General features: G+C 38.5%; 1 protein-coding gene across 4 annotated transcripts in view; it reads right to left on the reverse strand.

Moving 5' to 3' along the window:
- Positions 1-1774: 1774 nt before the first annotated feature.
- The window catches only part of LOC576377 (paired box protein Pax-2a), a 36620-nt gene continuing 11299 nt past the window's right edge, over positions 1775-27095 (reverse strand). For 2 of the 4 annotated variants that reach the window (XM_030979676.1, XM_030979675.1), the window contains exons 2-9: positions 22940-23105; positions 20172-20369; positions 19531-19721; positions 4546-4742; positions 4042-4132; positions 3768-3908; positions 3180-3287; positions 1775-2347 (exon numbers count right to left, since the gene is read on the reverse strand). In XM_030979676.1, coding sequence (XP_030835536.1) covers positions 1905-2347; positions 3180-3287; positions 3768-3908; positions 4042-4132; positions 4546-4742; positions 19531-19721; positions 20172-20369; positions 22940-23105 — 1535 coding nt within the window. In that variant the 3' untranslated portion in view covers positions 1775-1904. Of the gene's footprint in view, positions 2348-3167; positions 3288-3767; positions 3909-4041; positions 4133-4545; positions 4743-19530; positions 19722-20171; positions 20370-22939; positions 23106-27095 lie in introns of all 4 variants that reach the window. The other 2 variants (XM_011683671.2, XM_030979677.1) reach the window with 2 other exon arrangements.

Consider the following 27095-nt stretch of genomic DNA (forward strand, 5'->3'; position numbering starts at 1 on the left):
TATTTTCTAAAGAAGATAATGTTTTAACGAAATTACTAACATAAATAAATATGATATATTACAAGATATAAACAGTTATGGTCGATGGTGACAGTATCAAGAATGAAATTAATTTATATTAAAGCATTCATTTTTGTTTCTTCCAAAGATAATCCAATAATCATAGTTCTTATAACTAAAAATCCAATTAAATCTGAAGATCTTCTTTAGAAAGACCAATCATGTTACGCTTTTTTATTTTTCCAGATAAACAAATGTTGAATTCAAGCTTTTAGCCAGAATGCCTGGGATTTTTTCTTTACTATCAAGACAGGAGATGAATTCAATAATAAACTTTTTGTGACACAGAAATCTTAAAATACATGAGAAAAAGATTATCTAATTTGAAAATGTCTTAGAATGTGAATACTACAATCAAATTTGACGGACAAAATAATATGAATACTTGTGCATTCATTCATAACGCAATTATTATCAACATCTTTGCCTATGACATAATTCATTGAATTTCCTGAGGCGAATACCTTTATATAATTTGAATCATCTACTTCCATATCTAACCGTGACAAATACAAAATATCATCATCATGACCATTAACCATGTGAACGAAAACGACTGATTTCATGTGCATCCTTTTTTTTTATCACAAATTATCGCAAAGTATTTCAAAATGTCTGCTTGCACGATTGCGTAGGTTTCGCACAGAATTATGACAAATATATTAATATTTGTAGTTTGATAATGTAAAAAACAAAAACATCCATGTTTGTGACGATGGATTTAAATCCACTGTCATCCCAAAGTTCTAAGCTACTGCTAATAGATGGAATATCGAACTCACTAACTCTGAGTTAGTTTCCTAAAGAATAATCAAAATATATTTTTTTAAATGAATAAAAACGACTAAAGTAATCCTATTGCACCAATACCTGCCCGAATACACTTGGAAATATATTTCAATGTTTTCTTCGCATAGCGTTGAAACGACATGTTCAGAATCGAGAGCAGTAAACAAGGAATGAATAACTTAATTCATCTATTTAGAAAACGTCACCTCAACCAATTTCTTAAGAAACGTCAAAGGTTCGAAAAACTTTTTTGTAGCCAAGTGAATAAATAAGATAAGATGCAGCAAAAGGCCGTACTGTGCATTTTGTTTGTGCGTTTATTATAGCCAAGAAAATAATATAATAGTACAAAGGGGAAAGGTTTTTAAGTAAACTTCGATCTGTGAACCTTCATGTTCAGCGTTCACGCCATCAAAATCAACTATTCTACAAGTATAAAGCATTGCCTTGCCCATCACATAACAGAAGATACGCACGATGTTGGAATCGTCGTCGTATAAGGTATAAATACAAGACACACATTCACCAAAAAATATACACTACAAAAAAAACATGGAATGAATATATACAATATAAAGGAAACATTGAATATTTTTCTAAACATTTCAGAGAAAGGCCCTTTTTTCATAGAAAATAAATCTATTTACAATAAGAACTGTTTGATATACTTTGTACAGGAAAATCGCTACGAACAAAAACGGTGGTTTATAAAAGGGGGATATCCAAAGTTTTGATCCATCATTACGCTCGATTTCGGAGGACTATCCAACTCGAATGATTTGTATCTGGTGGGACATTCAACTTATGGTGGGAAATAGTTGGTTGCATAATTTGCACTTGATCATTCTTTGTTTTCATCCTGAATTATAGCTTTTTTTTTCAATATAGTTTGTTCGACAGGCATTATAATGACGGAAAACAAGAAGTGTTTGTTTCAAGACATACATATAATTACATATGGGAACCAGCATTCAGCATACTCAATGGAAGGGGATCATGAGCTAGTTGAATCGTTGTTATTGATTGTGGTGATGATGGTGGGTAGATTGGGGTTATTAAACGACAGGGGTGCCATTTGTTACCCCTGTACGTAGATCCAGAACGTTTGTACCCCTTGGTTCCCCAGCGGGACCGGTTGAGATGACAACTACACTGGTATCGGGCGACGCCGCCATTGTGGTGGCCGTCAGATCATGAGGACTGTGCCGCATCTGTTGTGGATGATGTTGCTGGGGTTGCGATCCTGGATGATGGTTGATGCTTGGGGTGCTGCTGTTGCCAGCAGGGGAGGTGGTGGTTGTGACGTTTTGTGGCGATACAACTCTGTTATGGGGGTCGCCGACCAACCCAGCTTGCGATGAGGGATGTAGATGTGCGTTGTGGCTTTGAGCTTGCAACAGGTATTGCTGATGCTGCTGGTGTTGTTGCTGATGTTGCTGGTGACTGGCCTGATTGTGGGTTGACATCTGGGCATGCGCCTGGGGGCTGCCTTGTTTGGCTATAGGGTCATAAAAAAGGTTGGGAAGAGTTACATTCATTGGCCCTCATTGGTAGCTATAATCTGCGCACGCGTATACAAGTTTGTGATAATGAATGAATGATTGGTTTGGATGGGATGGGTGGGTAGGTGGTTGGGTGGGTGGAAGGGTGTGTGGGTGAGAAAAGAAACAAAGAGACAAACAGAATACAACAGATTAGAACAAACTTGGGTTACACAGAGGGAGAGGTCATATGAAGGAAGATTTACACAAAAGACGAATGGTTGAAAGGAATACAAGAAAATGATCACATGAATCACAAACTACACATGCAAATTATGATGAATATAGTTATATTAACTTAAATTAATTTAAATGAATGCATGTAGAAATAAAGTATGCATGCTAATACAGCGAAATGTTGTTCTGTTTACGCCAAATGATATTTTTGATCTTTAATCTTAAATTCATCATCATGAGCAAAGATTAAAGAATTCAATTTGGTAATGGAATCTACAATGCTCGTGGCCTAGTGTAAATTTTCACTTGGTCGGTAAATAATTTTGTGATAATTAGTAGTAAATCTGCATAAGTAATGAAAGTGTGGAAAACCAAAATACTAGATTCACATGAGTAAGCAGCCGTTTTTTCATCGAATTAACATCATTATTCTGGTCGTGGCAACAAAATGGTGAGATGGTTTTATAACTGTCCTGTTTAGTTTTTAAAGTGATTCAAAAATACAAATTTTACAATAATATAGATGTTAGTGAATTCAAACACGATAGCTAGTCTCTTCACAAGCCGTATCCCGTCATTTTTGTGATTGATAATACTTACAGGTCTACTTACTTAGCAGGCTCTGGCTACCAGTATAGCGTTGCCAATCGTTGTAATGGCCTGAAACTGAGAATTGGGCGTGGGGATGGTTGTACTGTGAAAACTGGGAGGAATATTCACCTGGGAAAAGAGCGAAAACAATGAGAGGAAAAGGAAGAGTTAAATAACCTACAGTTTCACTAGCACTGAAGATGCATCATCAAATGGTAATCGATTTCTTAGAAGGACAAGTTTAGCAGCGTTTTTTCCCATATTTGGGTTAGGTTAATCGGTACTTTTCCCTTCAAATTAAGACTATGCAACTCTAACAGCCATCATGATATGTGGTCCATCAGTTTGATAAAGAAAGAGGTCATGAGAGTGAGGGAGGGAGAGAGCGAGGAGAGAAAGGGAGAAACCAATAGTTAGATAATTTTATCATTTTTGTCTTCAGCAATTCATTTTGGGGTGGGTTAAAACGATATAGTGATCAACATAAAGTTTGTCCACGTGGAAACAAATTCTTAAAATGACTGTAAGTCCACGCCAGAAAAAGCGTTGGTTGGTAAGCCGCCATTTTGTTAGAACTTAGTCTCCACCACGGTTGTTTTGAGCACTCACCTTCCCGTCCGCTATGGCTGTAAGAGCCACCGCCCGGTGGAAGCACTAGAGGAGGCACGATACTGGCCACCGAGCCGCTGGAATAACCGCCTTGAGATGAGGCTGGGTAGCCGTGAAGTGGGGTCATATCTCGACTCTGGCCTGAAATGTAAAGAAGGATGGATGGATTGAAAATCGAAATATTTTGAAGGTCTTGCATCTCAACAAAAATTCTCAATCTTGTCTGGAACAGCTAAATAAAGGCACAGTTGCATAAAAAAAAAGATGTTATTACCTGTTTGATGATAACCTGATGTCACCGCATGATGGCGCTGTGCTTCTAAACTCGCATGGTATTCTGAGGCGCTGGAGATAGGCATACCGACCTGATAACGAGAAATAAAAGTACAACAATCAAGCTTCAAATTTGAAGGGGAAAAAAGATGCATTGATATCTGAAGTGATTCTTAAATCTTTTGACCTGTTTTGAGGAGGACATTAATAACTGTAGTGTATGCACTGATCTGGATCTATGTCAAATCGTAAACTTTTTAGACAACATTTGATGAAATTCCTTTTACATTTGTTTGTGTAAGTGAAGTACATGTACAAACATGCAACGTATGCATGGAGTTCAATGGCTCTTTAACCTAAACAAAATAAGTGAATTAGACTATGCTTGGTTTTTCTTTTGTGAAAAAATTGGACCAATTAGGCATCCAACGTTTAATCCCACTCCTGACACCAATAATGACATAGTAAGATATTTTCGAGTTGGTTGAAAGGCATAAAATAGTACCATCTTCCTGGTAATCACCTGACCACGGGCATCCTGGGCGATTTCCTTGCGGTAGACGTCGGGGTAGAGTGAGGGGTTACAAGCCTTCTCCATCGCTTCGATCTGGTGGGGAGAGAAAGCACCACTGTTCGTCTTCATCATCTTGCGGGCTTCTTCGGCCAAGACAGACTGGCCATCATGATGCCCTGGTGTACCATCTGTAAAGAAAAAGAATAACAAGAAAAAGATTCATTATAAATATTTGATCGTGTTTTCTATTATTTTTTTCCTATAATCCATGATGTCACAAAAAGTTTCTGGAACCCAAATTGTCAAACCTATATTAAGGTCGAGGGATATAACAGAAGATAGTGATGCTTATAATTATATGCACATGCATCTTGGTAAGATTCGAACCAACAACTTTCTGATTGGTGGTCAAGAATAATAACCACTTCACAAAAGTTATCGGAAATTCGCTAATTATCTTTTGAATATAGAGTTATTACATTTAACACAAATAACAGTATTATAAATATAATTTGCAGTTGTCACCGCCATGATCATACTCATCACCATTGCCACAATAATCATCATAGTATCAATTGCATTGTCATCATCGTCATCATGATCATCATTATTCCAATCATCACTATCATCACCATTATTGTCATCATAATTCCCACCATCACTATCATCGCCATCAACATCATTGTTATCATTCTCATCACCATCACCATCATTGTTATCATTCTCATCATCATCCCCTATAATTCATATACATCTCAGCATCTCAAGACAAACATGTCCCAAACATTTGAAGAGACAGTTTCCATGACAACGACTTCATCGCGTCTCCATCCTTCTTGATCGAATCCAGCCCTTGTTAATATCAACGAAGGTAAAATGAATCGCTTAATCACCTAGCTGAGTGAAAAGCATCAGGACAACTTTATTCTCATTTATGTGTTTCGTGGAGGATAATTCTTCTTTCTACAATATCCACACATACGGGGGGGGGGGGGTAATACGAATACGGATAGCTTACACGTGTTTTGAGTTGTTTCTCTTTGCTTGTCTACTTTTTGTCTTTAACAACTCCCTGTATTTCTAGATGAGTTATGGATACACTAATTCTTTCCATGTATACAATCAGATATCGTAGAAGGTTGAACTACACAAACAAAACTAATGTGAACATAATCAGTATAATGATATCGTCATGCAGTAGACTATATATATTAGGTGAATGTGTAAAATGAATAAAAGTGTAGTAGCATGCTTTAATATAAATGAACCCATTTTGGTCTTTGCTTTAAATTCTAGATAATATCAGGATGTCTGGTAACATGTTTATCATTGTTTCCCTTTAATGTTAGGCTTATTATTTAAGCTTAATCAATTCACTTTCTACAACGTAAGATATCAACGTAAAGTTTTCAGTCAAGATATTCATATAAATATGTTCATCCTCATCCAGATATCAAATTTTCGTGTCAATCACGTTTGACATTTCAAACCGCAATGGCATATTGTAGGGTCATAAACAAAATGCGTTTGTTCCTTTTTCACCTACTATATAATTGATATATTAGTTTAGAGTTATCAGCCAACCCAAGGATCTCATCACCAACCACCCAGTTTGTCCTCTTTCATTATGGTAGGTTTCGACTGGACAAAGCAAGATGTGTAACACAGGAGGGTGCAGAGTTTAATAGCGAGAATACTTCTGTTGGTTTGGTAACCAGAGTTATGATTTGTTTTCTTCGCGATATTTTTGTTATGTCCGTGATAATGTCAAACCGCATCTTTTCTTTCTCCATCTTCGTGTATAAATCCTCGGTCTGGGGTGTATACGAAACAAGGAGTTGAAATGGTCGGGGTGGAGAGCGGTGTAATGTTAGAGGATAAGAACCTTCGGTCGGCGTCGAGCGAACGCCGAGGTCGGGGAGAGCGACGATATCGGATCTAAACTGTCACTGAGTCGCAATCTCTGCTTACAAATTGACGAGTTGGAATATCAATATATCATGCTCCAACAGTAATGAATGGGCCGTCTGTTTGTGCCGTGTGGTAATGGACAGTTCTGGCTTTTGTCACCGTGCTGGTGGTTTTGATGAACTTATCAGCAACTTCAAATTAAATTCCTCCAAAGTCAATGCTTCAAATACATGTCGATTTTGAGGGATATATTTTTTTTCTTTTCTGTTGTAACGGGAAATATACATTGGTACTTAAGCTGACAAGATATACAGATGAGGAAAACGTATCCAAATCTTCACAAAACATAGTATCTGTGGTCCTTAATAATTATCCGAGAGAGGAGCAGAAGAAATGTAGAAATTAATAGAAGCGGTTTGAGAAAGGGATAAGATAAGTTGAATTCAATTCTTATAACAACAAAAGGATGCTGGTGACGAAAGAAACATTTGACAAAGGAGAACACGGTTTATAAAGGAGAGAAAAGCATAGGCTTTGTGACTTCATTCTTTTGTTTGGTCAAATTTAGCTTGTGTCCAGCCATTCCATTCGTACTCAACGATGCACTGGAGGTACAGGTACAAATACCAGAGTCAGGGTCATCGTCTAGTGCCACGATGGCAGCCATCATCCCGCCAGACGGCCTGGCTAGAGTTACCCCTGGTTGCCGTCTAGAAATCAGGAGGGTAAACCCGACACTAACACAACACTATGAAATGTAAACTTAGAGCATGAAGCTTTCCAAACTTAGATCCGAGGTTTGGTCGATTGCTAGATTTTCAGCAAGCCTTTTCGCGGATTTTCAAAATTGAGGTGTATCTTTAAAAAGCAGAGGCACTTCAGAGACTCTTTATCCTGTACCATTGCTCTGTGAGAGTTCAATGTACGCTTTCCCTATTCCCGACGATTGCTTGAAAAGATCTTGCGAATTTTCTGCATTCCTTTCATACCTCATATACTGTTCTTCAGTCAAAGAAATAGTTGTTGAGAGACGAATTTGCATGCAACCTAAACATGAAACGTGATTTTGAAGCAGATCTGGGGACCTGAAACACGTAAAGTAATGCTTCATCAAAATAATGTCATTTTTATGTCAGGAGTGGGATTTATATAGTGTTCTAATTCTTTGGCATTTTTTTCTCAGATAGATACAAACTAATTATTCAGTCACGTGTATTTGTTTAAGTTCAGGAGCCTCAAAGTAATAAGGAGACGAAAAAGCTTTTTAGCAAAACTTTAGATTCCGTCTTTCCCCTTTTTATTTTAACTTCTGATGGATAAAGGGGATGTTATAGCTATCAGTTTGGCGCGAGTGCACTTCAAGCCTTCAACATCCAAAAATAAAGGGAAAAAAGGTACAGGAAATCCCTTGGGATGACCCTCCGATCTATCAAGCTCCCTACATCTCAACTGACACTGCCCCTTAAAATACTTCTCCTCCAGTCATATTGCTTTTATCCCCTTCCTTTACCCCCTCACTCTCTCTTAGATCCCCCGTTCAACATCTGTCGCGCAGTAGCAGCAGCAGTTCAACCCGGGTCCGTTTATTAAGTACGCGTGTCACCGTAATGCCCCCACCCTGGCGCGCACGCTTTTCTCGTTAGTAAAAGCAGCAGGCGTCGAAGAAATCCGATCCTTGCCGAGCGCCGTTCGGCTCACTTTCGACCGCGCGCGCTCTCGTAGGAAATGTACATCACAAAGTCAACTAGGCCTGACGTAGAACAAGAGAAGCCACTTTCCAGGTTGTCCAACTGTCTTCAAGCTTTAAGTACCGCCTAATTCAGAACCCATTTGTTGGTTTTTAGATTTCCTAATGCCTCGTGGCAGAAGGATCAGGTATTGCTAAAATTGTTTTCGAATCCTCCCCTTGCGTTCGGGGACCTATACCGACTGCTCGTACGTACATGTATATTTCTCAAGTAGCTGATGATATCACACGGTATTTCCAAACCCAAGAGAAACCTTCTATGCCAAAAGCAGATGAAATTTTGTGTCTAATTTTTTTTCTCATTATTATCAATATCCAACGCATTGTATTTCCTAATTGCACAGTACGATGAAACGGGGGGAAAGAGAACAAATATATAATTTGAAATACAACAAAAATGGCTATTGAATATGAGACCCGAAAACACTTAAACTGACGTTGACACACAAAAAAGACACTATGTAATTACCATGCTTATTATAGATAACGTAAACGTAATTAACGTGATTCATTTCAAACTAAACATACTAAAAAAAGGAGGCGTTCTGCAGTAATAATCACAACCCTTTAAAACAAAAATGTTAATTCTTACGATCAAAAGTTTTCAGTGCGGTCTCTCTTTCTGACCATATGTACATCATCTATACAGGGTACTAAATTTACGCCAATATTTGATTTGATGACCTGCAAAAAAGTACATTTCACGACCTCGCCCCATTCTCTTTCACCATGGACAAACAAAGCTGAACTCCAATCTTCGATCATTTAGGAACACTTTAGATAATCCCATAATGATACACTTTTTTCATTTGAAAAGGTTTCAAGAGTCTGCAAGATAATAGGATGGGCAAGTGATACACTTTTGTAATTATGTTCTATATGGATAAGCAAGGAAGTGAAAAAGTATTACTTTCGTGTCGAAGAGAGGTTTTGACTTGAAAGACACTTAAGAAACGTGAATAGCATAGATAGGATGTCGTATTTATAATTCTAAAAACTTATCGGGTTTGTAAATCAACTGGAAATCTGTTGTTGTTGTTGTGTTTTTGTAATCATTATCTTTACACACTTGCAAAGGAGAAAACGGATGTCATTATGCAATTACAAGATTTCGGGTTTTTTAATCTTTGTATTCCAAGATGGCGCCTCCAGTTTCACGTTTATCAGTTAATTGAGATCATTGTGGTTGTGAATGTATCTCTTTCATGAGCTTACTCTCGTTTCAATTATCCAGCACTTGTCTCGTTTTTGGCAAACAAAGATTCAGGTTGACATATGGAGATTGAAATTTAAAGGGGAAAAGTTGCACATAAAACTATCACTTTATTCAAATAAAGAATGCATTTCGATTAAGTATTTTACATCAAGAGGCCCTCAGATGAGTGTATTACCTTTAAAAAAAATACTTTACTTAATGTAATAACTTTGAATCTAATTACATAACTTTTTACCCTGATCATTATGTAATATCTATAGTTTGCATTGAGGGCATGGGACTCAGATTGGATTCAAATTGCATTACCTCCTTTAAAGGTTGCGGACATGTTTTGTCAACCAAACTCATTTATTTTCTGGTATTTAATCAACCCTGTCAAGACCTAAAATTAGCCTGAAAAGCTTCTATTTCTGCCCCAATTTCAAACCTTTCTCTACTTGATTCTTTAGTCCTTATCGACAGGTAAGCATAAGCCTTAGATCGCTCGCTTTTGTTCTCTACCCCCTCACTACCCCCATCCATTGTTTAGAGGAAATTCGTCCCCCTCTTCTCCTCTTTATCATCCCCTCTGCCTTTAACTAATAGATCAATCCTGCGAAGAATAGAGCTTGGGTTTTAATCTCTCCTGGGTCCTTCTTGAGGTGGACTATCAATTTCCGTTCTCCGTTAATCCCAGGGCTTGATTCCTTTGAAGGGAAATGTACCCCATAGTCATCCAATTCTTCTCTTAAATCGCTACTTAACCGCGCTCTATTACTTACTTGAGAAGCCATTAAGTCGTAGGCTACGCCAAGAGTTCGCTCCAATTGAAAACATGTCGGTCAATCGAAGGTTTACCCTTATATGTGTATTTAAATCGGTATCTACATCATTAATCATCCCTCTCTTTTCCTTAATGTGTATCTCGTGTAACCTTAGACATCTCCTATAGTTATTTGATTGTCATGTTCTAGGTGTAGAGAAATATCAAGGTATAGCACACTTAAAAGGCTTTTTTGCGACCTCTTTTTAAATTTGACGTTTAATAAACTGGTCATTATTTCAGATTAAGAACTGAACTTATTTCTTTTTGGTTATTAGCAAAGTAATAACATATTGTCACGATGAGAATCATACAAAGAATTTATATTGTCAGAAATTGTAGAATTAGCTTAATTATTTAGCAGTTAAGAAATATTATATTTAATTTAGTTGTTAATTTATGATACAAGTAAAACTAATGTTACAAGTGGAGATTATTACACTGAATCTAAAAGTATGGTAAAAATAAAAATGTTAGGATATCATAAGCAGTGATCATATTGGACGGCTTTACGCTCTCACGGGTAGCCGCATGCATTAATTTTGGACACGGGCTGTACGCTTTGGAGTATGAAATCATGACCAGTGTTATCAAATTTGATCTTCAAGTATAATTTCAATTTGTCTTCGCTCAGCTGGACTTACAATCAACGAATGACCTCTAAAATGCACTCCTCCAGAAGCACTATGGATGCACACACGGTCAGTAGGCTTCACTTCCTTCTATACTTTCACTTCTCTGAACCAACGGTGAAGGGGTTCTCATTGGCGCCTTTTTCGCTTTACCGCGCATCGGTCTGTAATGACTACATAACATGCTACACATCCGTATTAGTACTGTACGTAATCTCTTCCCGAAAACGTACCCGAAAGCGAAAACCGTGCACAAATCCATAGTTGTTGCTACTTTAGTTGGCTATGGGAACTTTCCCAGTGGAAATACGGACTGATGGTGATGGAGGTAGCTGCTAACATGGAGAAGGGCGAGGAACATCTTAATTCGGCGGAAATAATTGGTCTTCAATTATTAACGCATACTATCATTATGTTGCACCCTACATGATGTTATGGCGAAAACGATGAGGGTAGAATGAAGAGGGTAGAATGAATGGGACACACGGGATGAAAAAATGAGTTTGTGGATAACGTGATTTTACGCTTTATATCGTCTCAAGACTCAATTATCCATTTCTTAATACCCATAGGCAAATTGTTTTGATCAACAACTCTAACTGCCTTGTCAATAAGGAGGTACACTGCTTATCATTTTGAAGGACAAAAAATGGCGTATAGCTCAAAGAGAGCATTTACACAAATAATAAATAGCCCTCTCTTTTATAACGATGTTCAGCGAATGCGCCAGTGAATGCGCCAGTGGTGCGTCAGTGAATACGTCAGTGAATGCGTCAGTGAATGCGTCAGTGAATGTGTCAGTGATTACGTCAGTGAATGCCGTCAGTGAAAACACGAGAAGATGAAACTTGAGGCAAGTAAGAAGACAAGGTGTTTAGATTGAGGGTGGCAGATTTTCAGCACGTTCCTTCTGCCAAACTAAAACTTTAATCATTCCAGACTCTCATGCGCTCCATTACCGAGCGCATAGAACTGAAGATGACACTTACATACGAACATCATCCTCCCCGTCATCATGATATACAACCATCACCCACATCTCATACGCCCTCGAAGCGACAGCGCACCCATCTCTACCTTCAGAAAATACAAAAATCCTCAAGCAGCTGATTTTGTCATTTTCAAGCTGCGTAAGCGCTAAATATCCATGTCTAATTTCATGAAGGTTTTGCCGGCTGGAAAATCATTATTTTGAGGTGAAATTGAAGAATGAAAATGATGATGCGAGGGAAAGCGCTGTACCATATTTCCCCCTATCTCTCTCACTCATATATACGTTGGTTATGACAAGGAAAAAGAAAACCTAGTCCTTTGCGGTTATCGAAAATGGCGGAGTGCTTCAGAGTTGCGGATGCGTAAATATTCCTTTTTAAGTCTTTTTCAATTAACAATAACCTTTAAAAGAATATTCAGAATATTGGAATGATATTTTGAAATCTATTTTATGAGATTCCACGTAAAATTCTAAAAGATATCATTATCTATGTGTTGAAGTAATATTTAATCCCGAAGCTTGCTACCTTTTGTTACATTGGACTTTAAAAAGACATGATAAAGAGGGGAAATGAAAAAGTAAAGAAATAAAAATGGGGAAGAGAGAACTAGCTAGAGGAGAATCAAATTGATATTAGCTTGATTTTTTTTTATAAAGCTCACGGGAGGGGGGATGGGATGGATTACCCGCGATCATCGGTAGAAAAGAGGTCACGGGCAGTATGGAGACGGGACAGCTATAGCGTAGGTTTTAATGAGAACCCTCATAGGGTTACCGTCGATGACATTATTATCCCGTATTAGATGCTCATTGGATGGGAGTGGAGGGGATAGAAGGAGGGTGTGTGATTGTCTGCGGCGTAGCGAGGCATTGAAGGGGCAATGGAATGGGGGAGGGGCGCCAAGGTCTGTGTTAAAGGGTCATCGGATGGAAAGGGAAGAGATGGGCAATGGCGTAGCAAGGGGCATGTATTGAGGGGCTCTGTATGACGTTGTGGGGTTGGCAAAAGCATCGACCTTATTGGGTGGGTCAAATGTGAAACAATAAGGTAAACGGATATAGGGCGGTGTGGGAGGGGTCCTTAGGTCCTACTCTCACATTGATTTCACCCTCTCCCGTCCACCCGAAAATCATCCAACGACGATGGAAACGCCATTAATCTCAACCACAAAAACAACCCCGCCCCCCCCCCTTCTTGCTCTTTCTCTCTCTCTCTCTCTCTGCTCTCTCCACCCCCACACCCCCCCCCCCCCCTTTTGGCATGTACCCATGTAGATGCAAGAAAAAGAAAAAGAAAGAAGCGGAAAGTTTTCTTTTGAAGGTAGGAGCAGATATGCATGAGGAATCATTCAGACAGAGAGACGGATAGACAATCAGGCAAACTGATAGACAAACTACCAAAAAGAAAAAAACATTCACGGGACACATATAATATAGTAAGGGTCTAGAGAATAAAAAGAAAGGATTTTAAAGCTAGCTAGCAGAGGCAGTATAGAATCAATGAACTGACGGCAACGTTCACGATCCGTGGCGCTCAAAAGCTAAGGGGAGACGAGTGCAGGGGAAGAAGATCATCATCATCAGGAACAGAAAAAAATGGAAGTAAGTCGTTAATTGAGATCGCAGTCTCGCTCCCTTCTCTCTCAGCCAGTCTGTCTTGGGAGGCGGGCTAGAAAGTGAGATGGTTTGAATCTCGATTCGTTGGGACATCCTTCATTCCGTTCTCCCATTTCGACGTCCATATCAAAAGATCGTAAGTCACAAATTTCACCCGAAAGAATCAAATGATCAACATTGCAGATCAAATGTATGCTCATTATGCATTCAGCCGCTAATCAATTAATCAAATCTAATCAAACCAAATGATCAATTTGCAGGTAAAGAATGTCGTCAACAACTTCTTCCTGACCTCGCTACATTTAGATTATTCCTAAATTTACGATAGTGACATTTTTTTTAAATTGTTGATAAAATGTTGGCCCTCCCACAAAACTCTTTAGACATTTACAAAATAAAAATTATGGATTTGAAAAAAATGAATGTTTACTCGTAACGTATAGGTCTATAAGCAAAAAATTATGCTGTGCAAGAAGTGTTCGTAATTGGTAATAACTGCCTTCTTGCACTTGGCCTACTGGTTGATGGAGATGGAAAATAAGAAAACAGGTTTCCATCCTAAAAATAATTGTTCATCATCCGTATCACAGATGTATTTTCAAGACAAACCATCCCCAAACGAGGACCCCATTCTTACGGATGCGCACCAGTAAAAAAAAAAATCTGTGAACCGATTTGCTATATTTTTATTCCTCATAACTCTATCTAAGGATTATACTTCCAAAATTGTAATCAGAATTGATGTGTACCTTTTTTTTTTTTGTTCTGACGTTAACACACTTCTGACTTGTTATTACTTCAATATAAGGGCTTCTCATTTTGTTAAACCTCATACAGATCGATCCCTTTATTATTATTTGGGGGGGGATTATTCTTCAATGTTCACGTTTATTCCTTTGAATTGCGAAATGGCATTTCTTTAAATAAATGAAAAGCATTGTCAACAAGTATTGATTCACTCTATTTTTGGAAACATTAACATGGTTAATCAAGTCAAATCAAATCGTCAATAACTTCTTCCTGACTGCGTTATATTAGGATTATTCCTAAATTTACGATAGTGATATTCTTGAAAAAGTGTGGATAAAAACATGTTGGCCCTCCCACCAAACTCTTCATACATATTTTTTTTTAAAGCACTAACACTCAAATGGTCAATGTTCTCTCTATTGTCTTAAATAAATGTAATTGTAATATGATAGTTAATTTCCTGCAGTCGAACTCTTACGCAAGATGTGGTCTTTCAGGCTTGGTCCGATGTATACAAATTCCTATTTGGTCTTGGCTAATGCAACAAAATAACTTTTATACAGAGCTATTTTTTTTTTTTTTGTATCATGCCTTTATTCAAGAGATGATAAAAATATAACTCTTATCGGTAACTAGACATGATCATGAAGGAGATCTTTGGACCAGTTATACCGGGTCCCCAGTGGTTCCCAAACGAGCCAATAATATCATCAGTTCGCGTACTTTATTGCTAGCATTCGAGTCCCTTAGGGAGGGATTACTGAGCTCCTCGAGCGGAGCGGGCACTGATGCGCGTCGCCCAAGCTCCGGCGGGACGATAGAATGACGCTACGCTACACGATTTGATTTCTCCTGCAAAGAAAATGTGGGGTTACACGACTGTCGTGAAATAAGGATATGATGGTGAATCGGGTAGGATAAGGCCGAGGTAGATTTAGGCTTGGAAAGGTCCTATTTTCGAGAATGAAGGGGATGAAAATAATCGTTTCATACAAAAACTGTCTACATGCCTTGTGACTAAGGAACGATTATTTTCTTCCTAAATGAGGGATAATGCATAAGAATTTGTATTTATAATTGGCACATGCACGGTAGCACTGACTGTTAGAAACAGAGGTGTTTTCCTGACCCCAATTAATGCCAATGTGACTATTTTAGTTTACCGTTTTTTTCATTAATAAAATAATTCTGACCACTGATAGTGATACACTTTACACCAGACCAAGTCAAACGCTTCAATAACTAATATGGTATTTGAATCTTAACCAATCGAACTCCATAGACGGCCTTATAAACTTAAAGAAAATGCTCTGTCTTTATTAAGACCTGAGCAATTTATTAGCTGGCAACCCGAGGACGACCGAGGACAGACAGTAACTCCAGGCCGACCGTCACCCGATTGACGCTTCGTCATCCTCCGCTAGCTCGCTCATAACGTGCTAGACTCATCAGCGAGGCTGCGAAGCGTGGAAAGAAATTCGTTGCAGTGCGTCCCGAGACACCAATTTACCCAAATTCCCATTTTTAGCATACAGAGATTTTTCTCTTTCCCCAGAATTTCCCCCAAAGTTACAAAAATTGGAAATATGAATGCGATTCCATTTTTTATTTTCGTGAGGCATTTCTCATTTTCTTAAAATGGAGATCATTATGTTCAGGGTCGAGGAATGAGTTTACAAAATTGAGATATTAGAGGGGATTGGTGAAAAATTTAAACATAGAGACATGTTAAGAAAATATAGTTGAGCATTATCATAAAGATTGCAAGATAGGTAGAGAGCGATACCTATAAAGAGACGAGACTGATTGAGGTATAAAGGGAGAGAAGAAAAGATAGTGAGGGAGGAAATAAGTTTTGCATGATTTTCTAATACATAGATAGGAATTGAGCAATTGTCGATTATTGTAGTAAACCAAAATAATACGGTTCGCAAGGTTATATCACAGATCAATTCTCAAAGCTAAGAAATGGATCCCACAACCCCCCCCCCCCCCCCCCAAAAAAAAAAAACATCCCCCCCCCCCCCTATCCCTCTCCTACTCCCTCTCCCTCTCTCTCTCCCTCTCTCTCTCTCTCTCTATCCATCTATCTATCTATCTCTTCATTCAAGAATAGTTATGCTAATTATATCCTTCCTTATCTGTAAGAGAGCCGAAAACCCGCCCGCCAGGCCGTGATAATGCCCCCGGTTCTGATATAATATTCTTGTCTGATTTAAATTGGAAATATGATTTTCGCGTCGTCGATGATTAAGTGCGCATCGTACGTGACTCACTGTTCGCTTGTATCCAATACATGTGTTCGAATTACAACACGCTGTCGACGATCGCGTGGGACGCATTCGAAATGTCGCAATTACGCTAGCGAAGTCCTCCTCGTGGTTGTTAAGATGCTGTTGATGATGAGTGTCCCTTCGTTTTTTCAGAGGATGACAATGGTTGGTTGATAAATTAGGTCAAATGAGTTCTACGTTGATCGTGCTAAGTAACGAAATTTTTCTTTTACCACCTAACATTAGCATTTCTCACAATGTTTCTCCTTGATAATTTTTAGTAATTACGATTTTAATAGAATATTTTTTATAACTATTTTCAAATTACATCAACGAAGTAGAGGGGAAGGGAAAAAGAGGAGGATACTAAAAAAAATGAAAGGATTAATAGAATAAGGATAAAAATGAGGGGGAAATAAAAGAATGAAAGAAAAATGAATGAGGAGAAAGAGGAAAGAGAGAGACAGAGAGGGGCAAGAAAGTTAAAATATATGCTTGCTAGATTTTTTTTTTTTTTGATTTTTTATATCGCCGGTGTGTTTGATTTTTGTTCCCTTATGTTTGACTCTTCTGAAGACCTTGCTTCTCTATAAACATCCAAGATTCGTCTTACTCGACTTTCTTGAGTTAATAAACCGAAAGAGACTTAATTAAATCAATCCTCATGAGAAAGAGGGGTTGCGGGGGAAATGGCAAGTCATGTAGACTTTAATACCCTTGACGTTAAAACCCAAACGCCAATAGTACCCTCGATAATGTTTCTCAGCCTTGCATAGAGGAATGTAGTGGCAGATGTTAGAGTAAGGAGTAAGCGCGTGTGGGAGACGCTCAAATGAACACGTCTTGGGGTAAGAGAGCGATGGCGGGTCCCTTTTCCTACCCATTATACCGTTCATATAAGCCCCTCCTGGTATCCGAGAGGCGCCACGCGTTGCCCCTGACGTAAACTTACCCCCATCCGTCTATGCGACGCACCCATTTCGGGCAAGGGGAAGAGAACATGCCGCAAAGGTGCGGCCTCTTGTACGTCGAAAACCCTGGAGGTTTTGACTTTTAATAACATACTTTATCTCGCTTAAATGACAAAATTATAGCTTCGCGCTACTTCCAGAGGCTGATGAAGTGTAAATTACTGCCCAGGGCGACATTATTAGCTCCATCTATTGAGAGAGATGCGGGGAGAGAGAGGGAGATGGATGGAAAGGAGACAGCGAGGGGACAAAACGGAAGGGTTTGCGAGATAAGAATGAGTCTTTAAATACTTTTAAATCAAGCGTGGATAAGGCCCTTTGGTGAGGAATGGGAGTTGTAAAGTGTCAAGTCCGAATGAAATGGATGTAGATAGAGCGTAATAACAACACGGGTTCTGTTGACTTATGGTCTATGATTATGACACGCCATAATGCTTCTCTTATGGAGCCCTCCGCGCGTCTGGCCTATCCATACACCAAGCAATGAACCCTCTCCAACTCAAGTCAAGTGTTTAAATATAATCTATACTACACATCTCAAGATCACCCTCTCTCCTCCCCCCCCCCCCCCCCCCCCACCCTCCTCTCAGGATCTTAAGTGGTAGCGCGCCGCGAGTCAAGAGAATTGTTTGCACTGCTATTGTTCTCCCCCACTTCACTCCCATTAAGATCCAACTTGAATCTCGATCACTTCCAGCCATCAATTAAATACGATTTGTTAAGAGAAAACACGTTTATCATTGGTGTTTTTAAAAAGTACCCCCCAAATTCTGCTTGTTTGAAATGTGCCCAGCGGGTTTTTGTTATAATCCTTTCTGTTTCAAAACCACATTATCGACCAATATCTTTTTTGTTAATATATTTTGTTGTATTCCTATACCTTCTGCTCCTATATTTTGTCCCATTCTTTTTATTGTTAATTACATCCGAATTACTACCATCCACACGAGGACTAAAGGTATACATACATCATATATTTCAGAGCTTTTCCTTTCAGGATACTAATTAAACCTTTGTTAAGATTTCGTTTTTTTTTTTACCAAATCTTGTACATCCCCAAAGACAAATTTGTTATGATTGAAGTCCCGTTATTGATTAAGCAATCGAGCGGCCTATCTCCCGAAGACCGAGAAGCCAAACAAAATAACTATCAGATGTCAGAGAGTATAATATAGGGCCAATCTGCCCCTTTCATAATAAAAAAAGGGATATAAATAAAAGGAAACAAAATTATCATGAAAAATTGGATCTCGCATAGGCTCTGCAAAATTGATGTCATTAAAGCACCGGCATTTTTATGGCCAACGCCGCCGAATGGAACTGGAAAGGGCCATTAGTGAGTCACGCTAATGAGGAATGGGGGCCAGAGACGGGTCAACGGGCATCTATGCAAATGAGCTCGAGATATGCAAATTAATAATGCATGGGATATGAAGGTGAAGCGTTATCATGGTTATTGCGTGTATTTTGTTACCCAAAAAAGAGGAACTTGCATCGTGGGGAAGATGACATTAAGGAAAAAAGTTATTCATCGTCCCGTTCTTAGAATATCATAACTAGCCTATACCTATGGTTCGTGAATCACTCATAAAACATCGAATATAATGAAATTGAGCCCTATTCACAACCTCATCAGTACAATCATTATCACCAACATTACATTTTATTTTTCAGAAGTATCATGAAATACATCAGTACCACCACAATGACCAGCATCGATAATCCTTGGCAACACAATAAGCATCATCATCATTAGCATCATCATTATCATCATCATCGTCATCGTCATCGTCATCGTCATCGTCATGGTCACCACTAATCCTTAGTAATTTCATCATCACCTAGGCACCATCATAACGACCGGAATATTCTGATTATTCTCATCATTAACACAATATTTTCAACAACACAAATCACGAAATTAGTTATCTAAAGTCTTCATCATCACAAAGCATCATCATCACCATCGCCACCACCACCACCACCACCACCACCATCATCATCATCATCATCACCACCATTCCCATCATCGTCATCACCATGGCAATCCAAATCCAAATTACCTGGATAGAGTTCTCCCTTGATCCTCTTCTCCTGCTTGGGGATGCCCAGGATCCCGTTGATAGAGTAGGAGGAGCCGGTCCTTTCGGGGTCCCCTGGGTGGATGAGGGAGGATGGAGGGGAACCAGAGGTCGGAAGACAACCCGTTTGATGCTCATCGAGCTTCTTGTCTCCTAGCTTGTTCCTTACAATCCTGTCAATCCAAAAGACATGAAGCAAAAAAGAAAATCCAGTATATTATTTTTAATAATCACTCTCCGATTGATAATTTTTGAGCCACTGTGTGCTGAGCTTGTCTTGTTTGTATAGAAAATTTATATATATATTAATTTAGTATATCGCAAAAGTTCCATGGTCTGTCGCATAATCCTGATATAGTTTCGACAGGCATTGCAATCATGAAGATACGGCTACAAATGTATAATCATCAAGTTGCTTATTTGAGGACCACTCTTTACTAAGAAAACGTTACATGAGGATCAATTAACGTATTCTGTAAAACCAAGAATGTTTTCAACATAATCGAAGGCTTCCAATTGATATCCATTCGTTGTAAATTTACACACAATAACAACAGCCTTCAATTCTTACCTATGAAGTAAACAGATTTAGCATGACAATCATTTATGAACTTTGACCTCACCTGTTAATCGAGCTGACACTGGGAACGTTGTCTTTCTCGCACACGCCCTCGGCCAGCAGCCGATCCCGAATCTCCCAGGCGAACATGGTCGGATTTTGTCGTTTATAATCGGCAATCTTCGACACCACCTTTGGCGTCGCAACCTTGGGTTTGCTTCCTCCGATAACACCGGGTCGTATTGAACCGGTTTCATAATATCTGACAACAAAAATATGTCACGAAAATGTTTTTAATCATTGCCGTGACATGCATATGTGTTTAAATTACGGAATAGTTATGTTTGTAAACGATTTAATCGCCGTGGAGTTGAGATTATGTATCTGGTTCATTTTATTTAGGTTTTAACACCTTTTCTGAGAGGTCAATCGGGTTTCACAAATCGGCATTCGGGTTTAAAATAAGATCACTTTTCTTGAATCGTTTTTATTTTAATCGCGCGATTGTCCCTTTTTCTGTGTGTTTTAGTGTGGTATCATCACTTTAGAAATTGTCACGCAGACGAAATTATGCCCCTTTCAGAAACCCATCAACCCACCATCTATTTTTCATTAAGATCTCAAGGTTGGCAAAACGGCAACAGTACAGACTTCATCGAAGCTTCATGACAGTTCATGAATTATTATTGCGCGTGAATCACGGTTGAAGCTAGTCGCCGAACTCGAGCGCGCATGGGAGCGATCACAGCCAATACAACCGTCGGCCTCCTCTCAAGCGGGATTCCATGTATACAGATAGTCGACGGGTGATGGGCGGGACAATTTATGAATGTTATTATTTCATAAACATGGACCGCTCGACGAAGCAGGAAAATTATGTGATTATTGCTTACCTACCAGAAAATGAAATACGATATGGCTTATGCAGGTGCAATTAAACTGATATTAAATCATAGTTGCAGGCTGAAGGGAATGGGGATATTGGGTTCTGCCAATAAAGGAGACGGCATGCTTGCTGTAATCAAAATGACAAATCTTCTTTCTTGCTCAAGTCGTCTTCAGGTCTTTCGTGTTCATAACGTATACACATTTTTCAAGTGACTGGGTATTTTAAGATTTGTTGATAAACTATGTACGAGAGACTGAGCAAATCAAACGTGATGAATAATGGTCAATTATTGAGATGTGATGAGATTGGAATTGTCTAAATTATGCTGAGAAATCAGATTATTTGGAACAATCATAGTATAATAGCTAACATTTTCAAAATATTGAATTTGGTTAGGTTAGCATAATGACTGTAACCAATAAATTCCAAGTCACAACCGCCATATTCAAATAATTTAGCAAATAATGTTTCCTCATTGTTTCGCAAATAACATTTCTCAGAAAAGAATTGTTGTTTGAAACTGTTTATTCAAATTGATTATTCAAATTAAAAGTGGTTTGTTTCCTCATTGTTCCGCAAATAACATGTGTCAGAAAATAATTAGTGTTAAAATTGTTTATTTAAACTGTTTATTCAAATTAATAGTGGTTTTGACAGCTATTACATGGAAATTTAGTTTTCATTATATCAGTGACCAAAAAGACTTCAATGAAAAACAACAGTCTGATGAGAGACAAAAACAAAAGAACAGAAATGTTGTTATTTTGTTTAGGTAATCATCAGCTAAACAAACATCATGTTTCAACTTAATAAAAAGGAGAATCTAAACTCTTAATGTAAAAAGTGTCCTTTGTAATATATTCAAGCTGTCCTTTAATTTAGAACACAAAACACACTACCATACAACCCTCCTTTGTTCATCCTTACTTTCCCTCACTTTCAATAATATTGTTGACGATATGACAGTTCGCGAACCGGACGAAAAAAAAATATTGATGACACCCTAAAATTGAGCGAGATGGTATAAAAGGTGTACAGATGGTCGCCATGCCAAATTTAGAATGGGCGAATTAAATCGAGATGCGCCAGGGTCTATTATGATGTGATGCCGCGATCATACAGCCAATAGATTAACCCGAAATCCCGGCCACTGAGCTCAGAATAGTAACAACGCAGCTGGGTGGATAACATAATGACTCCATAGTTATTAAATCTTCATCCTTTTTCTTTCTTTTTTTCAACGAAGAATGAACGTTCGTGAAATGAATATTGGCGGATGTTGATGTTTTTCCTTTTTGTTTTCTTCTTTGGGTTTTTTTTTAATTTAAAAAGATATTACATGTTCAGATGCAATATGTGTTTATCAATCGTTTTTAATCTACGTTAATGGGTAAGAATTTGAAGTCGTGATCTCATTACATTGACTCTTCTCCATTTGTATTAATGACTTAATTGATTGGCTTTTCTGTTTGTATGATATAAGCTCAATCACTGTTCCATTTAAGAGTAGCTATACAGGTTTCACATGGATATGTCTCAAAAGTTCTTGACAAGTGAGTTGATGTCTGATATAACACACATAGGCTATGATTATTATTAATATTATTAGTATATTATTATTTGCAAATCGTGTTGAAATCCCTTGAAATCATTATACAAAAGGTGGAGATATCTATCGTGTAAAATAACATGTTTCCGGTTCACTAGTGAAATCATGTTTAATTCTGAATTATTGTATAAATGAACTATAGTTTATTCTAAATAATTTTGGAAAGTATTAGTACCTAGTCCTATTCATTTTCTTAATTCTGACAATTTATAAGAACTATCTCAAGATGGTACAAACTTGTCAACGTTTAAAAATCCCACATTGCCCCATAACGAGGCATCTTGTTTACTATTGGCGCTCCCTACCCAGGTCTATATATCAGACATCAACTCACCGGCCGAGAATTTTGGAAACACATCCATGTGAAACCCGTAGTTGTCTTGAGATATCGCACGGCCTGACGCCGCTGTGTGCGAGATCGACGATGCGTTGGCGAACGACATCAGGTAGCGGCCTTCCGTTGACGAACACACCTCCTAGTTGGTTCACGCCACCGTGACCTGAGCAAAGATGGAGGAAAACCGATGAAAATCGTTAAAATCAGGTAAAAACATGAAAAAGGGCGATTTCATAGATACTACACGTGATTCAATGATGGTAAACATACAAACTACACCGCGATTAAAATAAGAAATAAAGATAGGAATATAGTACTTAAGGTATTCTTTCAATCAATCAAAAGATAAAGTAGGGAAAATTATAAAATTAGGCAAAATTGTATCATAGTTAAATATCTATAAGTTAATGTCAGTATATAAATAACAACAACAAAAGTATGTTCAAGTAAAATTAAAATACATGCTATCAATCAATCACCCGAGTCACTATACAAAAAGCATTATGTATACACTGGGAGGGATAGCTAAACCACAGAAATATTTGTGTGGGTTTTTGTGTTTACTTGAGTCAATAAATTAATTTCCCCGGGGGCGATGTTAATTGCTTGATTTTTAATTGAGGATGTATGGGTATAGTGTGCGTGTACGTGTGTATATTTCATTCCATATACATTCTGCTCAATGTTAACCACTTTTGATCTACTATATTGATTTTAACCCTCTCTATGCACCTAATGCACAAAACGGTGATGAATAAAGGCGGAAATAGCAAATATGCAAATATTACTCTTCTTATATCACACTATTCGATTAATTCTAGAGGTATTCAGAAGAGTGTTTGAATAACTCTCAAGATTCAACTTTCTGGATACAAAATTAAAAGTAACCTTAACAGTCAATGGTAAATAATACTCTGAAGTACATACTAATAGGAGTGACAGGAAACATAGAAATGAAGACGAAAAGACAGTACTTCAACGTGCGATTTCAAATGTTCCTCGAAACCAGTTGCAGCCTTGTGGCATTATTGTGAAGCTTTCCTCTTAATCATAATCGTGTTTTGTCCATAAATTGCCTGATATTGACTGTATGATTTTGACTTCATGTTTGGAGTTACTTTGTCTCGGCAACCCCCAATGTATTCCGTCTACAGTCGCAGGAGCAATACCACAAGAACGGAAACAACGTCCCCTATCACTCACTCGGACTACGCTCGCCATGTTTGCTTAGGAATCCGATTACACGTTAGATGCCTAAATCCTCATTTTGGCGACATTTCATCCACATTTTGCCTTTTTCCCTCCTCCATACAATGCGAGAACGTGTCTGTCAATGCAAATCGGTGGCAACTTCACCCACAACGGTGCGTGTTGCGACACATGAAACCCATAAGCAGAAGGTTGAATATAGTAACCTTTTTTTTTTTGCCTTTCTCTCTCTCTTTCGAGGTACGGCACCGGACAAATCCGGCGAGTAAACAAGGCTCAGCCGAATAATTGTTTTTGTTTGCCGATAAATGTCTCAGCAGGAAGTTGTTTTGATACGGCAAAATTATATTGTGACTCTAGGAGCAAAATGTCATTACAAGAGCAACAATGTGTGCTAGAAAAGGGGTGAATTGTGCACTCCTGAACTAGGTTTTTCTCCGTAAGGTCGTCACGATTTAACACAGATCGTTCTTGGGTCAGTTAGAATATGGAGTGAAAATCAGGTAGTTGCCTATATTAGTTAAATATCCAAAGTGTAATAATAACTTGACAGAAAATCAATAAGAAAAACCAAACATTACCAATGTTGTTCACAAAAAAATTGAATTCATAATTATGATAATAATGTGAGGGTCGACAAATTGGAATTAATACTGCTATTTCCGCGGGCCCTGCAATAACTATTATTACCCAGCCATTGCCAGGTATACCCATTTACACCTGGATAGATATAGTACAGTTGGACAAATGGGGACAAAACACCTTGTCGAAGGGTATAAGCACCGAGAAGGCCTCGAACCCGGGACCTATCGGAGAGCCGAGAGCCTTCAACATTATACCACAGAGCTCCCATTGCATTATCACTCATATACGATGACAGAAGACACATCAAGCTCTTCATTGATGCAAACCAAGGTAATTATATGCACACACACATAGAAAGGTGTCAACGTTAATTGGTTTAATATAGTCTATCCTCTTTGGTAACGCCTTCTCAAGACATCGACGGGGCTTATGAGGATACAACGTTGCGTTGTGAATCGTTTCTTATGAAGTAGATTACGCTTTGGTTAAGGACCTCTAAAGTTATGCTTTCTAAAAATTAATGTTGGGCTTTAGAGCCTTAAATACTGAGAAACTGAAAGTATATTGAATGAATGAGGTATGTGTGCAAATACTGTCATTGCGCCAATTATGAACTGTTCTGTGTCGTCTATCCAGCCATATAATAAGCCCCTCAATACATGTAAGTAACTTTAGCAAAGCCAACCATGGAGACAAAAATCAATCTACATTTCTCTGTCACTGCCCATGCATATAGTATGGGGATTGTCGCTGCGTGTCCTTCTCACGAATAAAACAGGGGTGCCCCCCCCCCTCTTCTCAGGGTAAAGCATGCCCAAAGCATCAACCGTGAAAACTTTTGACAGCAAAGTTGGCTGCGTTGGCCACCGGTCCGTGCCGATGGTTTCGGCGCGAAAAACTCGTCACCCAAGACGATCACCGGGAATTCATGATAACGAGAGTTGTCTGAGACGCAGAGAGATATGGAGAAAAGGGGGGAGATGACAAAAGAGAGGAAAAGGACATTGACAGGCGAACTTTGATTTCTATGAATGAGGTTTGATGTCCAAGCCACCGTACATAAACATACAAAGCAACAACGTACATGTTGCAAAAAATAGAAAACAAAACTGGAACCACTGACACGATTGACGAGGCGTGGCTTTGATAAGAGGCATCTACTTTACATTTCCAAAAGTAGGAATTGAGACCCAAACGGGCTATGGTAGAACACATGAAATTTAAAAATACATCAAAAATAATAAAACATACCGTTTATGATATACATTGTTTGATGCTCTTTTTTAAAAACCGGTTCATGGAACTATAACACAAATAACTATATAACACAACGATAACACAAGGCCTTTTTTAACACGCACATGCAGTTTTATATTTTGACAACTGTCAGGACTGTGAGATATTTTAATCGATTTGTTGATATTCCCCTTCCAGTTTTGTTTCTGTGATTGTTATTGAAGAAAAGGATTAGTGCTTCTATTATGTATCGGTATTGGTATTTTGTTGATTTTCTAAGTTTCGGTACCCATTAATTGATACCAACTCAACCTTTAAAATATCCTAATTAAAAAGGAACTTGAAGAGTAATTCCATGAAACATCCTCTGAATGAGAAATATCAACCACGAAGAAAGCATGGAGGCATACATATAGATTTATAGATAGATAGACAGATGTATGGATGGATTGATCGATAGATATAGATGGTATTAGAAAAGGGGAGATGTAATGGATGCGGAGAGTACTGAAGAGAAAGTGAGAAGAATGGAAGAAAGATTGACAGAATGTGGAAAGCTAAAACTCAATTAAGAAGAGGCAAAGAGTTGGTGTTTGGGAAAGCATACACTGCAATAATATCAAGTAGAAAATGAAGTAAAGTAAAGAGGGAGGACGGTGAGAAAGGAGAGAAAGGAGCGAGGTGGAGAGGGGGAGAGGGGGAGGAGAGACAATAGACATGGGAAAGAGAGGGAGAAGAGAAGAGAAGAGAAAGGGAGTGAAGAGTAGAGGAAAGGGGATAGGCAAGATAGGGAGGGAGGAGAGAGGGGAAGGGAAAAGGGAAAGAGCAAGGGAGAGGGAATGATCGACGGATCGTGATGGTGAGCGGGGTGTGGGCTATGGGACGAAGGGGGTAGGGGTGAACGAGCGATTTGGGAGTACCCGCTCCGACGCCTTCCCCGCACGCGACCCCAGCACAAGACAGGAACAAATCTGGATAATATTTTGTCTGCTTTATCACCGGTCCTCAACCGTGAACCTGTTCGCACCTATGGTGTCCCTAAACACACAAGACATCCACAAACACTAGTTTCCAAAACCAGTCGTCGATCTATTCTAAACTTTGTAAATCTTGTCTCGCAACT

Source organism: Strongylocentrotus purpuratus, unplaced genomic scaffold, assembly GCF_000002235.5.
Source record: "Strongylocentrotus purpuratus isolate Spur 01 unplaced genomic scaffold, Spur_5.0 spur5_scaffold_10, whole genome shotgun sequence".
In the NCBI taxonomy this organism is placed as follows: domain Eukaryota; kingdom Metazoa; phylum Echinodermata; class Echinoidea; order Camarodonta; family Strongylocentrotidae; genus Strongylocentrotus; species Strongylocentrotus purpuratus.